At 35.8% G+C, this 19,464-nt stretch overlaps 1 protein-coding gene across 1 annotated transcript in view; it reads right to left on the reverse strand.

The window, feature by feature from the left end:
• Nucleotides 1-1,200: 1,200 nt before the first annotated feature.
• The window catches only part of ITGBL1 (integrin subunit beta like 1), a 189,021-nt gene continuing 170,757 nt past the window's right edge, over nucleotides 1,201-19,464 (reverse strand). Inside the window, exons 9-11 of the mRNA XM_011363195.2 lie at nucleotides 8,750-8,896; nucleotides 2,383-2,496; nucleotides 1,201-1,507 (exon numbers count right to left, since the gene is read on the reverse strand). Of these exons, the coding sequence (XP_011361497.1) occupies nucleotides 1,416-1,507; nucleotides 2,383-2,496; nucleotides 8,750-8,896 (353 nt within the window). The 3' untranslated portion in view covers nucleotides 1,201-1,415. The remainder of the gene's footprint in view (nucleotides 1,508-2,382; nucleotides 2,497-8,749; nucleotides 8,897-19,464) is intronic.

Here is a 19,464-nt window from a genome sequence, read left to right on the forward strand (position 1 = left end):
AAATTTCCAAGTAAAAATTTCCATCAGAAACAACACGGAAATAATTTTGTTACATAATTCTAGGATTTTACAAAATATAATTCACATTTAGAAAAAAGTGGGTCTTTTTTAGATCTAAATAATTAAAGATTGCCTAAATAATTAGGCAACTAATTATTAACTAAATAATTAAAGATTTGCTCATACAGAGCAAAATTTCACCATTAAGAAAATAAACATTTTGTTTCTATCATTGAGTAAATATTTGTAATTTCTATTTAAGCTATTTCTAGTTTGTTTTTTTTTCCTCTGAGCTTTTGAGATTGGTGCCATTTTATCGTAGTATCTCTTCTCGACTTCTTTGCATGACTTTACTTTTCCAGTGAGTAATGTATCCTTAAACATAAGAGTCTTTTAAGAGAAATGAATGGATATTTCAGGTCCATAACTAACTAGATATTGTCTTTTTAAAAGGCAAGTTACCATAGAGTAACTTAAATACTGAAAAATCAGATTCCTTTTACATGTACACCCTGCCCAGTTTTAAAAATGTTCTCGTAACAGAAAATGAATACTCTTAAATAACGATTCATTTTTTTTGTTAATTTCAGTTGGTAAATACATATTGACACAATGTAAACAACTACGTCACTGTTTATTAAAAATGTTAAATTGTACATTTTTCATAATTTCTTTCATCTTAAGGGCATCTTCTTTTGTGAGTTTAAACTGAAACTAGAGAAATGGCTTAATGAGTAAAAATGACTAGTTGTTTTTTTTTAAAGCCCTGGTGATCTGGCCTCTGCCCCACTCCCCATCCAGAGATTATACTTCATGTGTGTTTATCTTCATTGTCCCCATATGGAAATGCTGAGTGATATGGAAACCTGGAAAATATGAATGATAGATTTACGTAAAGATCTATCTTTTCCTTAGATTGTAGAATGTCCTTTCCTGTGTAGGGATGTGGGTTTCTAACAACCATGTAATTCAGCATTTCTCAACTCCAGCACTATTGACATTCGAAGTCAGGTAATACCTTGCCATGGGGAGCTGTCCTCTGCACTGTAAGATGTTTAGCAGCATCCCTGGCCTCTATCCACTAGATGCCTGTAGCACACCGTCCCACTCCACACAGTACGACAATCAAGATTGTCTGTAGACATTGCTAAATGTTTTCTGGGTGGCAAAGTCACTTTTGTTGTGAGCCACTGATGTAAATTATGGAAGAAAATTTCTTTTTGGTTTTATTTACATTAGAGTTTGCTTAACTCAGTGTTAATGAGTACCTAGATTTCATTCAGGCATTCAGAAATAGAAAAACATACAACAGTCTGTTTGACCTGTCCTCGTGGTGATTATATATGGTTTTCCTTGCATTTGTATATTCTAATGGCATAGGAAAAATAAGAATCCAGTCTTTTCCCATGTAATTGTTAGGGATATTCTGTGCCAAGCCAGATTTCACATGCATTTCCATTCCATCCATCCCAGCATTCACAGTTGCCACAGCTACATATTCCATTCCCTGCAACAAAATGCATAAGGGAATCGTTATCATGATTGAAATGCACCAAAATACGTTATTATAAACCATAACTGTTTATAATTGAAACCATTTCATTAATCTCTGATGCTTTTCTTATTGTGTGGCATCTTATTATTTCCTTGTTAAACAGCTATGAGAAATATGATCTTTCAAACAATTAATGGCATCTATTTGGTGCCATCATCTATGTAATATTGATCTAATAGTGACCATTCTATATCACTCCAGCTGGGCTTCTATATCATAATTTTGATTTTCTGTAGAAAACAAGTTATGTCTGACTTAATGATAAATGCTGAAAAACATAAAGCTCCTTGACATAGTATGAGGTAGATTGAGTAATCAACTAGAAGAGGAGCCTTGTGGTAGAAATGAACAGAAAGTGAGTGTCTAGCTTAATGGCACACAAATATTTGCCTTTTATCTTAAGCTACAAACAGAAAGAACGAATATACATGTCTATTTCCACTGCAACTTTAAGAAGATGTATTTTATAACCAATTATTAAGACTCAAGAAATGGGGATAGCAGTATCTATTACACTCTTAATTTTTTTTGTAACTTTAGCCCAAAAAACATATCAACTATCTTTGAACTATCTAGTGATACCTTGAACCTGTATAAAATAATGGTTCCATTCTCAAAGTGAAATGCTTGTCAAGAGAATTATTTCATTTTTTCAGTATATGACTACCTATGTGTATACATTGGAGAGGTTAGTTCCCTTACATTAATAGTTAGCCCTTGAACATGGACGCTCTTCTGCCCTGAGATCTACAGCAGTATGTGATGGGTGTTATTTGTTTTTATTGCAAACTGTGGCATAGATCAATTAGAGCAAGTCAATACAGCACCTGTGCAAATGAGCCCATCATGTTTGTCACAGTCTCTGTCGTCACAGTCACAGAATTCTCCCGAAATATACCATTCTTCAGCAGAACAAATGCATTTTCCACAGTGACAAGAACCTGAAATCACAAAGGATATTATTGGCTGTAACCAGATAACCCTAAAGGTTTCCATCTAGAATAGAATATCATCAATGCACTGATGATAGGTTTCTGATAACCTCTCTTCCAAAGGTAAAAGTTTATTGAATAGCCAATTACTCAGAGAGGAGCTTTACTTACTGTAATTCATAAAGGTTATCCAGGAAAAGCTTCATTATAGATCTAGACAGTTGCAATTAGCCTTGAGCAAATGTTTCATGGCCCAGTCTGGTTGAAATGTCAATGAGAGCAGAATTCTTATAGATGGCTTTCCAAAAAGGTATTCGGAAATAGATATTATTTTTTAATTTTTTTCTGAAGTAAATCAGTTTTAAAGGTATCTATTCTTTAAAGGAATTAATACTAAGTTCTATTAAATGAGGATGCATTTCGTAATTAAAAGTTACTAAATTATTGTGCTTATAATTAGGGATTTTTGTTTACATGTTTTTCTCAAAGTAAGAACATTGGGTGGTTCATTAAAGTGCTAAAAGTACACACACATTTACTCGTGTATGTTTGACTTATTAAATCTCATCCTCTGATTTCTTGCCATAATCAAGGATAGTTCTAATCACTCAAAATGTTAATCTTTTATGAGGCTCTAGATCCAACCACCTTTGTCATTACTTCATCCATTTCCCCTATCTAATTAAAATATTCTTCATTGGCTATAAAAAGTATTTCAGTTTGCTGAGAAATAATTTTATTAATAGTATATTTATAAGAAAAGAAAATATATGAAATAAATGGTGTCAGAAAGAGAAGAAAGTTCTCTTAGTCTAAATGTCTTTAAATGATAGGCTAAAAAACCTTCACATGGCAAAATTACTTCTACAATAGCAGTAAAGAGAACTTTAAAATTAAAAAAGAAACACTCATAGAATGGACTTCCCCTCTTTCCTGTTTCCTTGGATTGGATGTTCTTCCCAAATCTGATTTCCTTTTACTAAAGATGGCTATCGCCATAAGAGAATGTGAAGTAGAAAAAGTATTTTGATGAATTTAATAAAATTCCAGACTTGGTAAATTCAAAATATATTGGGACGGGGCAGGAATCTATCATTAGTGCTTCTATGAAACAGTGATTGAAATATGAGTTAACCATCTGGGTAATAAAAACGGTTAGAGAAAGGAATTTATATTTATTGTTGAGATCACAAAAGGATTTCTATAAACATGTCCCAGGCATTAAGCACTATGTGGTATTTCATGTCATTAAAACTGGTTTATGCATTTTGAGTGCAAGAATCTCCAATATCTAAATTAAACTTTTGGCATTCCTTGTCATTCCTTTTAGGGTAAGGGAGTAAGTAGTCAGAATTATTTATATGCTGAGACTGTTTACATTTATTAACTTCTTGCTTAACCACAGCATGATTTCATTTAGTCTTGACTTGTTTTCCTGAGGGTCTAGGTTAATTTGCATGCTCTTGAGCAAAATAGACAACCTTCAGTTCTAATGAGTGACTGATAGCCTGGTGATTGTTTCAGACCCATGATTTGGGCCTCCCAAGTCAGTCTGTGAGATATAGTGTTCTCGTCCAGGTAAAGTATTTCTTTATTTAGAAGTTTATTTTAGACTTTCTTTCAAATTTCTAGGCACAGAAATGTTCAACATTTAACTGATCATTTTGCAAATGGTTAGCACTATATCTGCAAGCAAAAAAACCAAAAAACCAAAAACTTGGGGCATTTTATTGACTTTTCATTAACATCTCCTCAGAAGGCACCATATTTGGTGCTTTATTTCCATAAGTGGAGGAATATTCTTTGAAGAAGTTGACCATTTTTAATTGTTTCTAAAATAGTATATCACCCTTACATTGCAATTTTTTTTTTCTACAACAGAAGCAGAAGTAAATGACTTGATATGTCCATGGTATTCATGTGTTACACCTAGGATGTCCCCGCCCCCCCCCCCGCCCCCCCTGCAATTCAGGAAAAGACCTGACATTTCATCTTTAAACTTATCCTCCAACTCTGGAATTATTTTAATCACCACTCTTGCTTCTTGAATGCTTAGCTTCAGACCATAGCAAAGTATTTTCCTAAAACTGGTAAGCTCAGCTAAGTTAATATGGTACACACTAATAGACCATTTGACAAGTAAAATCCACTTCCAAAAGTCTACTAGTCACTGAAATACTTAGAATGAAAAATGGGGATTGATTTTTGTATGTGCTATGAAAAACTAGCTTTTCTCGATCAACATTTTCCCCAGCTGTGTTGTTCTTTCCTGTTTGTCAATTCTCAGTACATCTTAGAGGTAGGAAATTCTACTGCTTGTGAAACTAGAAATAGCATAGCATGTAATAATAACACAGTATGATAGTTATTAGGACGACGTATAGCGTCTTTGTTGTAGAGTGCTCTGGCTGTTTTCATCAATAACTGGGGGTCAAATTGCCCATCTCTGGAAAAGGAAAAACCTAGAGAGAGGATTCTGTCAGACAGATATAAGCCACAAGACTGCCAAGAGGTGACCAGTTATTCAGCTTAGCTGGCTGGGACCCATTCACGTCCATGAGACTCAGACCACCATAGGGAGTAGCTGGTCTGTCTTGGCTAGAACTCTAGAGTGGTAAATTTATGACCACAACGCCAGTAATCCATTTATTTTTTTTCTCAGTATAAGGACTCTTAAGAATGCTCCAATCTCCCTTCTGTGTTTACTGGCTTCTATTCCTGGGGAATCAGCCACAGTTTCTCAATTGTCTTCAGAGCATCCTTTGGGCTTAAGAAGGGGAAAGAAATGAAATTCTTCTGCCTTTACAGATGAGAAAATAGAAGTACAGAGAAGATTGGGAGAATTGCCCAGGGACATCTACAATAGTTAACCTAAGATTTTAATCCAATTCAATCTACTCTTCTATCTACCTATCTTCTTATCTGTGATCCCTTTCACAAGAAGAACTTTCATATAGTTTCAAAAAATAGGTTGTGCATTCTTGTTAATCTGAGTGACAGCTATATTGGGTGAGGCAGCGAGAACACTAGTCTAAGGCCATTTTCTGAAGCATAACTTTTACCCTGTCTCTTTTTGGGCATGGAGAATGAACCAGAGTTGAGTGGAGGTGAGGGATAGTGGGTGGGTGGGTGTACTGTGGACTTCTTCAGATATGAGTCAACAGTATCATAGCGAGAGTCTAAGGAGACATTTAATAACATGCAGTGATAGTTCCTGTCATGCAATATCATTAAGAATATTAGAGATGATGGTCTGGATCTAGGTTGAAATTATCAAGATTAAAAGGTTATTAAGCATTTTTGGATATAAATAAATAAATGCCCAAACAAACAGCCTATGAATTATATCATGTGTTCTGCAAAGGTAGTTAAACTTGGGGGATACCTGGCTCTAAGCTCATCTCTCTGGTTATTCACAAAAATAATTTGAGTCTAAGGGCAAGGCATCTTTGTTAGCTGCCCCATTAATAAAGTGGACTTCCTTTTTCATTCATCGAGCCTGACAAAATGCTGCAACCTGACATCCCAGCAGGCAGTTTTCACTATTGTACTAACGACTCCATCTGTTATGAAGGTCACAACAATGTATCTTGTTTTAAATTTTTCTATGGAGTGATTTATTGTCTTGGCTATAAATTTGTAAAGAAATAAAACGCTATTTCTTCATCGTCTCCTGAGGTGACGGGCTTTATTCACAGCTCACGGAAGCTCATGTTTTGGATCTGTCTTTTGGGTGGAAACATTTAGTTGGGTACAGGCTACTAATTGCTGTGTGCTAGTGTGATCTCAGTCTCACCACTCATATTTGTCCCATAGTCAGAGAATGAAAAATGCTCTGATCTCTTTTGTAATAATCAGAGTGAGGGATTTTTATTTACAAAGTTAAGAAAAATTATATGGAATTCTGGCAAGTCCATGCAATCTATCAAGAAATACATGGCCCCAGTCAAATAACTTAAAACAGGTTTCTTTTCTGCTACCATATTGAAAACCCTTAGTCAATTTCATGTTACTTTTTCTGTGGTTCTTGAGGTGGAGGGTGGAGTGGTACCCTCCATGGGGTCAAGAACAACTGCTGCATCCCCACTATTTTCCATGCCTACAAAAGAAGGCAGTTCCATGATCTCAGTTTTAGTTACTTTATTTTATAATCCAGCACTGATGTCTTCAGAATAAGAGGACAGAAAGGAGCGCAGTAGTGGCGCTGGCAACAGCGGGGTGGCCACAATCATCACTAACACCAGCCTCAAAATACGTGGGCTTGAGGCAGCTTTTACATTCCCTTTTGAGTTTAAAGACTGAAAACTCTCTACGCATTGAAGAATAAACAAATTATTTAGAATATATGTGTTTAACCGTTCATTGATCTTTAGATACAGTTCCATTGCCCAAAGCCAACAATTCAAAAAGGCATTAACTAGAGAGATTTTCTTGTTTTGTTTTGAGAAATGCCTTTTAGGTCAATATTTAGTCAAACCATTTTTTTTTTTTTTGTATTTTCTACATTTATGATGCTGAAAAATGAAAATCTCTCCTCAGAATGTAGTGACTTCAATAAGAACGTTTATTTCTTGAAAAGAAACTACTCCTCTTTTTGCATCAAATTCAGTTTACGAAATTACAGACCGGAATTCACTACACTGGTGAGCATAGCTTTGTGTTTTCTTCCTGTACCTGAAATTGGACATGACTTAGCAAAGACCTGCTTATGAACAATGTTAATGATTTGATTGCGTGTTTGATTTACACACATGCATATGCATGTACACACACAAAATGGCTGATTGTTAAAATAAACATATATAAACGAGCACAGTAATGTTATAATACAAATGGATTTTGTCATTCAGTAAAGTTTCTGTGAAAAGTTAATATCCTTATTCCAAGGATAGCACTATTTTGAAAACCAATGAAACAGTATTTAAACTTTAGGGGTCTGTATTTGGAGCTATATTCAGAAATAAAAATCTAATTCAGACAAGTTAATCATTCTCACAACTTTTGTATAGGGAGAACACTCCCTTCTACTTTGATCACATGTATATTTTATCTTCTGCTTCCCCCTTGAAGGTTACTTTTATTCCTAGCCCCTTTCCTGCTCTCTTTGTTAATCTCTTCCTCTGAAAATCCTTCCCTCTTCCTCTTCCTTTTAACCTCTCCTTCCTGCTTTTTGGTTCTCCCAATAGACCTTGAACCTAAAGCAAGTGTTTCCAGGAGTTGAAGGCCTCTAAGGACTGAGCTGGTGTGAGATTTGTTTGGGACTTGAAATTAGAATGAATTTAACATTACAAATGGGAACAAGGTGTTTGCTTTAAATTCATTTAAGTGCCACCTGGCTGCTGTAATTGCATTAGGTTGAAGGCATGACCTCCTTGCCAGTGCACTGTAAACACCAGTCTCAAAGAATTCCTGGAAACCAAGGACACGGTTGTCTATTGAAATGAGAATATTTGTATCAATTTTCAGCCTTCTTCCTGGCACCATATGTGGTCACAGCATCCATCTGGTTTTATCTTTGCAATTATGTCAAGATGCCTCCTTCAACCAGATAGCATTGGCCTTGAGTGATAGGTAAAGCAAACAGCCACTGTTTGTGGACACATCCACGTGGCATATCCTGCTTCTTAGGCCTCCTCCATGAGTAATCAGTGGATCCACTTTGCTTCACTGTGTCTTCTTCAGAAAGATATTTATGTGCCACTCTGTACCCAGGGTAGTGTTTAAGGGTAAATACAGCTTCAGCTATCGCTGTGCTTTGTCTGAAAAGGGCTAGTCTGTTCTGCAAGGAGGTGGCTGAGCTAAAGAAAAGAGCTGGGAAGCCCCATAACATCTAGTTCTAGGCAAGGCGGCTCCCGAACACTTAGTGAAAATCCTGTGAATTTCTGCAATTTGGGGCTCTGCTCTTTCACAGGTGGACTCAAGAACTATCCATTTATCTTTTTTTTTTTTTTTTGTCTATTCAGTACCGAGTATATCTTATTGTACTTTCTTCTTTAAACAATTATTAGTTCTATTTCATTCAGCAGCAAGATTGTCTACTACAAGAGGCTGAAAATCTTTTCTCATGAAACCTATCTTACACATTTTATATTCTTAAATACTAAACTTCATTGGTTAACTTTCAAGCTTAAAGTCTGGTGTAAGCAGAGGACAGAGTGGTTTTCATTCACACAAAGTGCAGTCTGAAAAAGTTTGCTACGGCTGCTGCGCAAACCATGTGTCACAATAAGGATCCAGTCCAAGCTCCGGCAGAGATACTCACCCTTTCCTGAGCACAATATGCCATCTGCTGATTCACACAAACTCTTACTCTGTTCCTCCGTCATGTTACACTTCCTGGGATGTTGGCAAAGCTTTCCAAACCATCCTCTCTCACAAATGCAGCGACCACAGGAACATGTGCCGTGGCCTGTGAAGCAATCACAGGGTGGGGTAAGAGAAGGAGATGGGCAAATATCCAGCCAAATCATAGTTTTTAAGAAAGAAATATACAAACATAGGCTTTCATGCAAACACACTTTTCTTCAAGCAAACACACTTTTTCTTTATGCATAGTCAATTGGGCATGTAATTTTTTAAAAGCTTCATATGAACATTTCTTCAATGTAGCTTAGGAGATGGACTCCAGAGAGAGAGAAATTTTGAAACAATTTAAAATGGAATTTTACCATCCATTCTTGATACAGAATACATCTTCATTGGCATTTTTATCAGTATAGAGTATTCATGCTTTTCATCATTGTTCACGTCATGACATTCAGACCAATGGGCAAAGCTAGTCAAGTGACCATTGCTTGAGCATTTATTGATTGCTTTCCTATTGTTTACTAATAAAAATAAAAGGTTAATTTCTGCAAGAATGGCATCCAGTATTACATTTCTCTATCTGTGTAACTCTCTACTTACTAATAAGAACAGACATAAGTTTAAGTAATGGTGTCTATTATTGCATAGACGTTAAAACCATCCTGAGGCTTAGATTCATATCTTTAACTATTTTTCTTTTTGTTTCTCTCATTGGCTCTTATATTTTGGGAAGTCTATCTTTCGGTAATATACACAATTTTTTTGTGACAGTTATTCACTAGCACATACGTTTGTCTAGTTGCTTGCCACCAACACCCTGTTAGATTGTATCATCTTCCATTTAAATTTGTCTCCAATCAACACCTTATTCTTTTTCCTATATGTGCATTACCTTACAACCAGATGGCTCCAAATAGAAAAAAAAAAAACAAAACAACTATTTGTTTGACAAAATGTTACTGAGTATCTATTATAAACAAAGCATTTTGCTAGGTACCAGGATATACAAAATCAGGCATTATGGACACAATTGTCCCTCTCACAGACACAGGAAATCATCATTCAGACTGATCAGCCCCTCTGGATCTGTCGACACCATTCTGTTTTGACCTGACAGAGCCTTCGAGAGTAAACCAATTCCTTCTACCTCTTCCTACACTCAGCTTTGCACCAGGTGAGATTAGTGGCCAATGCTTAATTGTTTGCAATTCATTGTTATGATTAACTTAACCTCCCAGAAACCCAGGTAAGGTTTTTACATAACACATGATCATCTGGAAGTTAATGAAAACCAAAGTTATTGGGAGGCAAACTCAAAAGGAATCTGGATTAATAGACCTATTTCCAAGAGGCTCTTTTTATCCATATGTCGATTTATTGAATTTAATCTCACAGCCCTTTGAGTCAGGTATTATCCCGATCTTACAGTCAAGCAACTGAAGCTCAGAGAGATAAAGTAATTTTACCCCTTATCTTATAGCTCAACCACACAGAATCATAACTTGACTCCAGTTTCTCTGATTTCAATGTCCACTCTTTCTCCATTGTGTCACATCGCCTCTATATTTCATTTTGGGAAATAAAGATGATGAATTTGAGACATCCAGAAGTCTTTTCTTAATTCCTATATTTTTTAGCTGCTGCATAATTTGAAGGTATATATTTGACATTTATGGGCAGTTTCTTCTTAAAATTTCTCTCCTATATTAGTTTTTATTACATTAGACTCCTCCTAACTTTTCAATAGTCCTTTTCTATTTAGTCTCCTTTTTTCTGACCTGATTAATGTAGGTATCGCCTGATTGTCTATCTATAATTGTCTTCTTTTATCTCTCTGTAATCTCTCCTTTGAAAAATTCATCACATCACAGAATTTCCGATAACCACAATTATCATAGGGCTATACCACCAGCTGCTAAATCTCTCCTAAATTCCACTCCTGTGATTCCATATTTTGTGTTCTACTAGTATCCAAAATTAATACTTCTAGATCCGCATATAAGTTTCTTTCTAAAACTACTCTTCTGCATTATAATGATACAACTTTCCTTCCAACCAGATCAAAATGTTTTGTATCACTTTTGAATTTCCCTCACTCTCCTCATCTAAAGAGTCTCCAGGTCCCGTTAAAACTACCTCCAAAATATCTACTCATATCACCATTATAAAACTTTGAGAAACCTTCCTATCATGTCTTTCTCCAATATTCTTGCTCACAGCTTCCTGTAGCACTACACTACTCAAATCACAGTCTTGGGATCTAGTGCTATATAACTCCCTAATGTTTATGAAATGAAATTTAGCTACTTCAGACTTCCTTATCTTTTAGGTTCCTGAAATAGAATCCCAAGCTATTTTTCCAGTATTTCTCTCTCCTCTTCTCCCTTTTCATATATTCGATGATAGGTAATTATTTTTATTTATTACTTCATTTATCTTTCTACAATGTTAAGTTGGCATCTAGCCAGACAACGGTCAAAATGTACGGGTATTTACATATTTTGATTTGCTATTTGTATGACTTCCCTTTAGTTAAAAAAGTTTTTTTTTTTTTAAGTTTTCAATAACATCTTCTTTATAAACTCTTGTAATTTTAGTCATTCATTCAAGAGCTATTAATGTGCACCAGGCATCATACTAGAACTACCTTTGTGGTGCTTACTGTCTGTCTACCAGGGAAGAAAAGAAGTAGCAACGAGTGAACAAATGCACTTGAGCTGTGTAAGAATTTAAAAGGGTGCTAGTACATTCGACAGTGAAAACACTGTTAACTGGAGTAGTCAGGGAAGGGCGGGCTCCGTGACACCCAGGGGATGAGAAGGAGCCAGAGAGGCAATGTTCTAGGAAAGCTAATGAAAAGTTCTGGGAATAAGAAAGAACTTGGCATCTTACAGGCAGTGAAAAAAAAGGGCAATGTGTTCAAAGAATAATGAGTAAGAAAAATGGAATAAATAATAAAGTAGGAAAAATATTCAAGAATGGGAACATAGAAAACTGTTTATTCTTGGTAAGGAGTTTAAATTTTATTATAACAGAAAAAGGAAATCATAGAAGAGTGTTAAGCAAGAACAATGTGATATAATTTACAATTTACAAATTTATTTTTGCAACTAAATTGGAGAGATTAAGTTGTGCTGGGAATTGAGTATGGGAAAAGCGAGAGAGTATTGTAGTAGTCCAAGTGAAAGGTGATGGAAGCTTAAAGTAGGATGGTGGCATTGCAAAAAAGAGAAGTGAAGGGAGATCTATTTTGGTGGTGGTGCCTGTGAGACTTATTGACTTGGATGTGGCAGACGAGAGAAAAAAAGAACAAGTGTTCTGGATAGAGAAATATTGCAAGCAATAATGTTATATATTAACTATGGAAGCTGCAGGATGGGGAGATTGAGAGCAATGAATCAGCTGTTTTGAGCCTCTTGTGTTTGAGATGCTCATTTTTCTTTTTTGTAGAATTTTTTTATTTACCTAAGAGTAGAATTTTGGGGTCTTAGAGCAAGTGTGAGTCCAACCCTAGGAGATACTACCGAAGAGCTTCTAAAAGTGGTTGTGACAAGTAACACACACAATAATGTATGCAAGTCCACTTGTTCTCCATACTCACCAGTAGTTGGCATTTGCAGTGGTTGCATTTTATTTATGTGTTTTGTTTTGTTTTGTTTTGTTTTTTAACCTTACTCTTAAGACAACCAAGTGGAAAGGTCAAGGAAGCAGTTGACATGAGCCTGGTATTGAGGGCAGGTTAGGGCTAGGAGTGTACATACTGTAGTTTCAAACAGCAGATGGCATTTATTTTGGAAGTGAATGAGCCCACCTACGGAGAAGTAGTAAGTCTTGGGAAACTCCAATATTTAGAGTTAAGATAAATGAGGAGGAGCCAGACAAGTAGGCACATTCAGTAAGAAGGAGAAAAATAAGATGATTGAGTTGTCTCATAAGGTGAGAAAGGAGATCTTAAAGGAGGCTTACCAAGTAGAATGTTCTTGAAACTTGCAGTTTAAAAGAAAATGAGATTATAAGAGTAGTTTGGTCAGCTTTTGCTGAACCAGCACTACTCTGTTGCCACCCAGGCCTATGACTAGAACACCTAAAGTGGCAGAATCGTTGAAATATATATACATATATATAAAATTAAGTGAGGACAATATCTGCTTGGTAATAGAATCCAGTGATGTTATCTTCATATAAGTGTACAATAGATCATTCTAAAATAAACTTGTAAAGAGAGCTAGCATAATGAATTATTTGAAGCATATTAAATCTGCCTTCACTTGACTTTTCAGATTCTTACATAGGCAAGTAGCCTTCAATTTCATCTCCATTTTCAGTGCCATTCACCCTCTCCTAGATACTTACCTCCTTGGATCTGGTACTCCCATCAGTGATTTTTGTTCCTATTTTTATTCCGTCCCACACAATAAAATATTTGCCAATAAAAATTTGTATTTGCCAATAAATAAAAATTTTATTTAACTCAGTTTAAGTTTACTGAGTTAAATAAAATTTTAATTCAGTTTATCAGTTGCACTAGTCACATTTCAAATGCCCAGTAGCCACATGTGACAAATGCATGCTGTGTTGAATAATGCAGATTTAGAACATGCTCATCATGTCTGAAAGTTCTATTGGATACAACTGCTCTAGACAATAACTTTGTCCAATGAAATTCTATGGCTCAGAGACACATTTTCTTAAAACATTGCAATGATGCTTCTCAATTAGGAAACTGAGCCATGAATGGATTCTAACTGTATAAGATATGACATATTATCTGCCCAATATTCTTCTCCCCTTGTTAATATTAGAACATCTGTTTTTGTTTTTTTGTTTTTTTGTTTTTTTATTTTTCAAAGAAGTGATATTATGTCTATCTGGAATATGTTTGATTACTCAGGCTCCTTTTGGCCTAGAGGCACCCCAAGGACAGAGCTCTAATAAATGAGATATAAAAAGAAATCTCCTGGGTGAGGTTGCCAAGAAAGTGATTGTCTTCCAATGGAAATGAGACAGCCTCAGTCAGTGTATGTCCTTTTTCCTTTGCCCTTTTTCCTTCCCCTTTCTTCTTTCCTGGGAAATAGACACAACTGGAGGTTTTCTATGAGCATAATGATAAAAGTCATACTGGGAAGGCAGAGTGGAAGTGAAGATAGAAGTGTGAGACGTTGACAGCTCTCAGTCACCTCAACATCCATCTCCGAAGCGACATCCAGCAGACTTATCTGTGTCAATTACCTTCATCCAACGGCAGTCCTAACTGGTACACTTACGAACTCAGGAAAGATGTTTGTGATTTTAAGATGTAATTTGGAGACAATTCCACAAATGACTATATTGTCCAGCTAAAAAAGACTTGGCCTGAGTGAGTGGCCTGAGGTCTTCCTTAATATGAGAAACCCAGCAGTGCCAGGGATCACTGCACTCATCTCAGGATGCGTGATCTCCTCCAAATTGCAGCCACAAACTAAAGAACTCTCTAAAGAAATGTGAACTGATTGTGTAATTAAAAGGTGCCTCTTCATTATCCCCTCTTGTTTTCTAAATTGGACTCATGGGCAGCTATTCCAGGAACACAGAAGAAAGAAGAAAAAGAATAAGCAGTCCATTTCTTATTCTCACCTTGGGTATATGCAGTACAGGAGAGAGGGTTCTGATTAAGCTTATTTTAGGCTAAAACAATTAAACACACAAGAGCTAACATGTGCACAGTATGTTTTCTGTGGAATCTTAAAATCACATACCACTAAACAATGAATACATCTTGGGGAATATCACTGTGAACAAAACATGTTTTTTCAGTAGTGACTTATCTGATTTTTAAAATCTATGCATTTATAGGTCACATAAAATTTTTATTGTTAATAAAGATGTTTTGAGACGGTCCACATTTGATCTATGATCATTGAACATGACTCACCAATAAGTTAATCAAATGGAGAATGGTCTTACTTCATAATAATTTTCTTTTTGCCAATCATTTTCATGATTTTCATTTTCAGGTTGTAATTTTGGTGTAATCAAAACGGAACTGCTTATAATTATGCAATTACTTACATTCACCTTTAGGTACAATTGCTAATTTATCACAGTCTGCCAGAATTCGTTTAATCATCTTTAGTGTTATGTTAGGAAGATGGATAAACAATATTGGTGGTTAGTTCTCATGTGCCTGCTGATTAGGTAGGTTTATGGATGTTTTTGGTTTTATTTATTTGTTGTTTACTAAAATACTAAGGCAGTCACTGTTTTAGAGTTAGGGATCTGCATTTTGCTCTCTGACCACACAGTGGATACACAGGGTTCTAGTTCATCCCTTCATCTGAAAGTTTACAGAAACTATAGCTCAGTGTTTGGAGGTAAACTGAGAAAATAACCCAAATTAGTGATTCTTAATTTTGTTCTCCTCTGAAGCCACACCAGAAGGATGATGTTAGTGAGTTCCAAACATTCATAGTAGTAAGATCTATTCACAACTGGCTGCCACATGATGAAGAGACTAAATACTTTGAACAAACTACCAGCCATTCCTTCCCCGATACAAAGAACTGCTGATTTGTGTGATGCCAACTTCTTTCCAAAACACCCTGTAGCTAGTGCCCCGAGATACCTAAGACAGATGTATTGTTTTGTACTGTTATAGAGATAGACACTTCCGTCTTTTACTTTCCACTACATATATAGGATATTTATCGAATGTCCACTTGGCACATAGTACCAGCTACAAAGCCAATAGGTAACCTTATTACTGTACACATGAGTAAAGCAAGGTAGAGAGACCAAACAACCAATCCAAGTTACTACAACAAGCAGGAAATAGAGCCAGAATCCAAATGTTGATTTGTCAGAATATGAGGTTCATATTCATCTTGCTGCATGGTACGTCCTTACTTAGCTTAAAAGAAAATGGTTACTTTTACTCACTTAAATCTTGTATGAAAAAAATGTATACATATACACACACTAAAGCAATTGAATATATCATAGAATGTGGACTTTCTTCTAGACAAAATATCAAAACACACAAAGAAGAAGATTCATGAATCTAGATTCTAAAAAAGAAAAAGTTCTAACGCTCAAAAATTGAAAAAAAAAACTAAAAGGAAATACATCGAAATTTCACTAGATATTATTTTTGGATGATGAATTTGGATTTACAGGTTATTTTTATTTTCTTTATATTTTTCTTTATGTTATTACTTATTTTAAGTGTTAAAAAGAAAAACGTTAATTTAAAAGTATTTTAAAATTTCCTTATATCTAAAGATGAGCAAAGTAAAATAAATAAAATGACATCTACTATAAATGTTAAATGAGTAAATAGTTTGAAAAAAATCTTTCCCTAAGATGGATTCAAGAGCAGCTGAGAAAAAACTCAGTGTAAGAAAATGAAATAAACATATTCCTTCAACATGTCAAATATTTTTTCACTTCTGTGCCTTTGCTTAGTTTGCCCAGGCCTAAAATGTTCACATCCAATTTTACCACCTCTAAATATTAGCTATTCAAGACCCATGTTAATTCCAACTTGAAGAATTCTCTGATCCAAAACTAGAAACAATATTGTGTGCACTCCTCCACTCCCCTTATTTGTGACTCCTTCAATTTATAATTTATTCAAAAAAGTTCTTGAGCATCAACATTTATCCTAACTTGGAGGTTACAATAATTTTCTGAGAGAAAGTTTGATTATATCCATGAAAACTGTATAGACTTGAACAAAAGAGACCCAAGAACACTTACAGTAAAAGGTCATGATGTTGTAATGGAGGTATTGTAGTATAGAGGAAGCATAAAATAATTTCAGAAAGGCTTCCTAAACATGATTTGGAAGAACGATGGAAGAATGGAAAAATGATAAGAACTTATTCAGAAGAAGCAAAAATAAAAAATAAAATAGCAAGTTAAAGAAACGAAATCATAACACATTTAAGTTTCTTCATCTCTAATTGCCTTCTGTGAAGAAATCATTTTTTAATAAATGGAGACAATTGGTACAACGAAAGCATAGTCTCCTCCATCCATCCAGTTGCTGCAACCAGAAACTTGAGATTCATCTCTGATTCTACCCTGTCCCTCACTCACATCATTCAATCACGAATTTCTATAAAAGATGTTTGTATTCTAAAGGAAGTGATGGTGGTTGCAGGGGCGGTGGGCAGGGTGGGGGGGACTCTTAAGTTCAACTAAGCATTTAGATTGACAGTTGGCACTAGTATCCTTAGAAAGACATGGGAGAGTAATCACATTCTGGCAACAGGACAGTATTGGGCTTTCTTCTCCATGGGAGCCCTTGCAGCAGTTCTTGAATGTGAGAGTTCGATATAGTGGTCTGGGAATTCCTTTCTCATCAGATAACACAGCCCAGATGCCCAGAAATGAGATTCATATTGCACAGTTGTTGAGGCTTCTCTGGTTTAGAAGAAACTTTATGCTCCAATGAAGCCAAAATCTTTTCCAACAATTCCCTAAGTATAGCTTCCAGAAATCCTGCAAGTGATGTGTCTATTGGCAAAGCCATGGCACTCATGGATGCCAAAAGATTGGCATTTCCATCAGACATTCATAGTTCATTCATAGTCTCTTTCTATCTAGTTGAAATGTATCATTCATAGGTCCCTATTACTATGAACAATGTTGTCTGGTAACGTTGGCATATACCATCTTCATTTATTTCCTGGGAACTGGAGCTAGTTGTTTAACAGAGAGTCAGAGTCTCTTGCAGTAAGGTAAAGGGTTTCGTTAGCCTGTTGTCCACGTCGTTTCTAATACATTCAAGTTTTTCCATCTCTATTGCCGTGCATCTAGCTAAACCACCTTCATGTCTCACCAGGACTTATCTCCCAACATCCATATTCACCCACAAATCTCACAAACCCATACTCTTTCCAACAAATCATACTTCACCTAGCAGCCAGAGGCACTTCCTAAATAGAGTGATCACGTTATTGCCTCATTTAAGCCCCATCTGTGGCTTCCTATCATCCTTTGAGTAAAGCCCCAAATCATGAACATGTTTTATGAAACATGTTGCACCCTTTTCTCACTTGTTTTCTAATCTCTGATCATACATGGTTTCTCTCTGGTTCTCAAATGTTCCTTAAACATGTCACTCTCCCGTTCCTCCACATGCCTCGGTGCTCACTGTTCTCTGTGACTGCTATGTTGTATCCACCTCCCCTCACCTGGCTAAGTTCAGTGCATCCAAGTGTGGTTGTTGTGATGCTTAGCTTTTTAATACACATTAGGCAGATACTATACATCATACAGTTGTTACCCAGATATAAAGGCATTAGAGAAGCCTTCCTTAGCCTCCAGTCTACGTTAAATTTCCATATTATGTATGTTCCTGTTAAACTAGTGCTTCTCTTTTCAGACCATTCACCTCACTGTCATTCCTTTGTCAACGTCCACCCTTTGAGCTTAATTATAAGCTTCAACAGATACACCACTGAATCTCTACTGCTGGCAAATATTGAGGACTCAATAAATATTTGTTGAATTAATAAAGAAATAAATAATTACTTCAGTTTTAACAATGCAGAATTTAGAGGAATTTCCATATAAACATATTTAATTAGAATTTGAAAAGAAGAGACTGAGGCCAGGGGGGAATGATGTTAAGAAATCATCCTGAGAGACACTGACCTAATGATGAAAGCAGAAAAAGAGGCTGAGATTACTTGAAGACAACAAACAGTACACAGAAAAGACATCCAAAGCCATTTCAAGGGGAAGGTAAGAGTTATCAGTAAGCTCTGGAAGATGAGAAAGAAAAAGAAACTAAGTGTTTAAGAGAGAAGTTAGAGAAGAAACAGGTAGGAAAGGTGTTTCTCAGGTCCAGGGAGGAGACCATGTATCATGGGGTTTTCAGAGTAGAGTAAGTAAAATTCTATGCTAAAAAATGGTCGTGTAGAATGAGAACTGGAAATAACCCAGGATTTGGACAACTAAGAATTATTAATAAACCCAGGAAAAGTCAGTTATGTGGAATAGCTGGAGACAGAGCAAGTTTCCATGGATTTAAGATTGAACCAAGAGGAAAGCTACAGATCAGGGGTCATGACATCACAGGGGTAAAAAATATTTAGAGGCATGAGTGTGTTTGAGGGGCGGTGCAGGGTTTTACCTGGAATAAACATGCAATGAGTATTTGCTGATTTAATTATTATCTGCTATATACGTGATAGGCTATTATTAAATAATAAGAGAGTTTTCCTTATCATAATGGGTATTTTTAGATAGACCGAGAAATACAGAAAGTTTGACAATGCATATTGTAGCTTGAGAAACCCTAATGGTTACTGTCTTCTTAATTGTCCTTCATGCTTCGGCAAGTTCATGTGAAGCTACCCCACAGAAGGTGCACTACTGTGTAATAGACACTAAAAATACTTCTGAGATGAATGACGGCTACTTTGATTTAATAGGTCAGTGTCAAGTGTGAGGAGAAAGACTGCTTTATGCAAAAAGAACAGAAAGGAGAAATCATGCATGCCATCTAAAATTGAAGACCAGACAGTCACAGTTTCTAATAAATTGTTGTTACAAAAGGAATTAACAAGCAATCAGGAACCTCTGTTACATATCCCATAGAGTTTACATAAATTTCTGCCTGAATTGGTTATGTCTGTCACTCTCTCTATATGTACATAAAAATAATGATAATAATAGCTAACA

The sequence above is a fragment of the Pteropus vampyrus genome, unplaced genomic scaffold, assembly GCF_000151845.1.
Source record: "Pteropus vampyrus isolate Shadow unplaced genomic scaffold, Pvam_2.0 Scaffold83, whole genome shotgun sequence".
Classification (NCBI taxonomy): Eukaryota; Metazoa; Chordata; class Mammalia; order Chiroptera; family Pteropodidae; genus Pteropus; species Pteropus vampyrus.